The following is a 4,291-nucleotide window of genomic DNA, read 5'->3' on the forward strand; positions in this document are numbered from 1 at the left end:
CGACTCGATTTTGCCTCTTGATCAAAATTGCGCAGATTTCCCCTTTCTGCTTCCTTCGAGCTACACCACGGTTGCTGCTCCTCTTGTGGTAATGCTCGTCGAAGATAAAGCTTTCCTTGAGAATCCGCATCATCACATGAGTGCAATGATGCTCAAATTTCTCCATCTTTCTAGATTGTTCCGCTATCACCTGTTGCCTTCTCCTGAGGCGATCTCTGATATGACGTTCCCTTCGTTCTCTCAATTGTGCTACTGAAGAAATAGACATACGTGGAGTCCTTCTAGATCATGCCATCCCTTGTTCCAAGGGTTTGATAGGTGTACAGAAGGTTACCGCGCTTAAACTAACAAACATGGAACATATAGATTTCACATAGAACAAAACATTCACACACACACACACACATATCAAATAATTTAATGCATACGTCAAGAGTTCTTGAGTTCTAAGATACAAACAAATGAGGGTATTCACTTCTTAGTGTATCCTCTCATTCCCAAGTTGCTTCTTCAAAATCTGGGTTATTCCAGAGTACTTCGCTAGAGGTATCTTTCGATTCCTCAACTCTTGTTCCTTGCGATCCACAATCTGCACTGGCCATTCTTTATAAGACAAGTTGGGTTGAAGCCAAATCTCGTTGGGCTCCGTTACCATTGGCCGTCTTTCTCCAAAGCTCTTCTTTAAGGTTGACACATGAAACACAATATATATTCCCTGAATCTCTGCTGGCAAGTCCAATCCGTAAGCTACTGGACCAACTCTTTTGATTACCTCATAGGGTCCTACGTATCGGCGACTCAACTTCCGCCTTTTACCAAAATGTATGACTCCTTTCATGGGTGATACTTTGAGGTATACACAATCTCCTATTGCGAATTCCAGATTCCTCCATCGGTTATCAGCATAGGTTTTCTGCCTGTTCTGGGCTGCCTTCATTCTTTCTTGGATCATGGTCACTTGTTTCTGAAATTCATGTAAGTACTCGGGTCCTAGTATTTTCCTTTCTCCCACTTCATCTCAATACAACGTGGATTTGCATTTTCTTCTGTATAAAGCCTGGGTTTCTAGATAGGGCCCAACATTGCAAGGCATTCTAGGGCTACTCCCCTCTGGGCTCAAGTTGCTAAATCAAAGACTCTAAGGCCTTCCAAAAAAATAACAAAAGCTCTTAAAATGCTATGGCAACTGAGAATAAATTCTATGGTCCATGTTTAAGCAAGCTCGGGTCATCACACCCAGGTGAGGGAAAGAGGCATGAGTGGTGGTCAATTGATTAGGTTTGAGCAGAAAATTGAGGGTGGTTTGGATGCATATGGGTTTCAGTCAAGGTGATGAGCTTTACCTATCCAATTGCCAATCGGTTTGAGGTCCAAAAAAGAGGATTGGCCAAGAACAAAAATTACATATTTTGAATCACTTCTAAGGGTGAATTGGGCAGAGGTGGTGGCATGTGGAGGTGACCAAAATTGGTGCAGACAATTCTTAAAGAACAAGGGCACTCGGTTTAGACAAAACTTCAATTCCTAGGAGCAATAGTGGTGATTTTGGATTGGCTTGTGAAATTGTTCTTGGCCAACTCTTAGGCCTTAGGGGATATCATGAGGTTTGAATGGTGCATAACCTTCTTGAAAAATCTTGTGGAAGAGGCGTGGCTTCGGGTAGCTTGTTGAAGGGTTGCATGGTTTTGCACCAAGTAGCCAGTTGGTGGGTTGTGGTGGCATTGGCATGTCTGGGCTTCAAGTGACATGGGTTGGGTTAGTTATAACCTTCAAGGGTTGTCTAAGAGTGATACAAAACAAGTGTAAAAGACAAAAATTTCATATTTAAAATTATGAAGAAAAGGGTTTCAAGAAAACTACGCAAATCATGATGCTTGAGTTACTATTCATGGGTGTGATGAATAGTGATACTTAACTCAAGTTAGAAGCCTAACCATGGTTGAAAAATAATCGTAGGGGCATGTGGGGTAAGCTTGGGGTGAAAGGAAACCAATAGTATGGTTTATGTGGGCCCCATTTGGAAGAATGAAATGAAATACAAGGGCTTGGGTGTCAAGGGTTGCGCCTAAGTGGGCCAACTATTTCATCCTCTATGTGTGGGCCAACCTTTCCTTAGCCTCAAAAGTCCACTAGGTTGGATCCTAATTTCAGGTCTTTCTTCAATTGGGCAAAATCCTTGAGTCTTACTAAGTTGGGCCCAATAACCTTATGCTTACTAGATTGGGCCTAATATCAAAAGCCTAATAAGTTAGGCCCAAAGCCTTATGTCCAACAAGTTGGGCTTGAGCCTTAGTGTCTCTCCTATATACCCAAAAAGCTTGGGCGGTCCCTTATTAAACCAATCTCTTGGGCCTTCATAAATCAATCTAGTTTTTAACCTAAATTACTTAGCCCATTAATATGGCAAACTTCCAATATGCCATATGTCATTCTCTTACTGGCTTCTTGGCTTCTTATCCTCAAAATAAATATTGCACTAAAAATCTTTTAATTATTCTAACTAAACCCAAAGTATACGGCCCTTTTGCCAACTCAAGCTCCAAAAGTATTCTTATTGTCAAATAGCTCAACTCCTAATTAACTAGGATTATGGCTACTATGGTTAAGGCCTAAGGAGCTTTTTAGGTGAGGTGTTACATAGATACCAGAGGTGCAGTGCAATGCATATGTTAATGTACTCACAACTGGTGCAAATACCTGATATGTGATGCGATATCGGCAAGTGCACATGGCTCAAGGGGACTTGTGTAACATCCACAATTCATGTTTAATTAAGCAGTTATTATGGAATATTCATTTCACGTTCAGTTCAGTTTCAAATTCAGTTCATGTTCAGTGAAATTTCAAGTTCAATTCATATTCATTTCACGTTCAGTTCAGTTTCAAGTTCAGTTCTTATTGAGTTCACATCACTTTAGGTCATGTCAGTTCATGTCATGTTAATTGTCAAGTCACGTCAGGTTCATGCATGTTCACATTAGCATTCAGGTTTTAACTATCATTCATCCATCTATACACTACTAGTTGTTAACTTGTTGAGATTTGTATTACAAATCTCACTTGGTAGTTCCAAGTTCCAACTACCATTATCCCTAGCATGGTAGATCGATTAGGCGGCAACGCAATGACGCAGAGCTCATCACTTCGATGCTCCATTTTATTGATAGTATTTTGGCTTCCTTGGCCGAGTTGCACGAGCTACTCGATGGACTAGCCTAGTAATTATATCAGTCTTTGCATGTACTTAAGGACTGCTGTCTCGAGTACTCTTTATGTTACAGACCTGTTGGACAAGTACTGTATGCTAGGTGCATAATATTGCTCAAGAAAAAAAATTATTTGTTGCGAATATTGCATAATGTTATATGTATACTAGGTGCATTGCATCTTTATCTTTTATAAATGGAGGCAAGTAATCTTGTGTTGCATATCCCGATACTTTAGAGTCTGCCAAATCCCAAACGGAATCTAGGGGCATCATAGGATGGTATTCGAGCAATATGTCTCTAGGTTAAACCCACATGTCCCTAGGAATTGTACCAGATAATAAGATTGAAATTTTAGTCTTTCTTAGGCTTGAATTTCCTAAGTATAAGAGTTAGCACGAGGAGCTTATATGTGTACCCATGTGTTTTAGGAAGTAACACATGACGCACGGTAGAGTACCTAGGAATCCTAGTGAACGTAACAATCAGGAAGGTCGAAACCCTCCAATGAGCAATGGACAAGGGATAGTTGAAGCCCTTTGCCTACTAACGGACATGCTCAGACAATAGCAAGTGCATGTCCCTAGGCCCAAAGTTAGGGGTTGTTTGTAGGAGAATTTCTAGATTCACCATTACTCAAACCTTTCTGGTAATGAAGGGCCCCTGAGGGCAGAAAAGTGGATTATCGATCTCAAAAGACATACGAGATCTATGGATACACTGAAGACCATAAGGTACTGGATACCTTTTCAAGAGAGAAGTTGGCATTTTGGTGGGATACATGGAGACAGCTTCTAGTGAGGGAGCTAGGAACCCTAGCCACTTTGACCTGCGGAAGATTTAAAGAAGAGTTTAACAACATATTCTTTCCAGACTTTGTCAAACAACAGAATGCGCGAGAGTTTGCATCTATGTCTCAAGTTAGTTTGACTGTGGAGCAGTATGCTACCAAGTATGGCGTTAGGGAAGTTCGCGTCTCACCTAATTCCTAATGAGAGGATGCAAGCGCAGAAGTTCTAGGGAGGACTTCAGCCTAGGATTCGTAGCCAATTAGCTTCTTTCATAATAGAGAATTACCAAGAATA

At 40.9% G+C, this 4,291-nt stretch overlaps 1 protein-coding gene across 1 annotated transcript; it reads right to left on the minus strand.

Annotated features, from left to right (window-relative positions):
- Window positions 1-478: 478 nt before the first annotated feature.
- On the minus strand, window positions 479-952 carry LOC108987207. Its single transcript, XM_018960085.1, has one exon. The coding sequence runs from the start codon at window positions 950-952 to the stop codon at window positions 479-481; it is 474 nt and encodes a 157-aa protein (XP_018815630.1).
- Between the last annotated feature and the right edge of the window lie 3,339 nt (window positions 953-4,291).

Source organism: Juglans regia, chromosome 8 (genome assembly GCF_001411555.2).
Source record: "Juglans regia cultivar Chandler chromosome 8, Walnut 2.0, whole genome shotgun sequence".
NCBI classification, from domain to species: Eukaryota; Viridiplantae; Streptophyta; class Magnoliopsida; order Fagales; family Juglandaceae; genus Juglans; species Juglans regia.

What these genes read in the sequence shown, in the direction of transcription:
- LOC108987207 (XM_018960085.1), bottom strand. Translation starts at nt 952, where the DNA reads ATGATCCAAGAAAGAATGAAGGCAGCCCAGAACAGGCAGAAAACCTAT.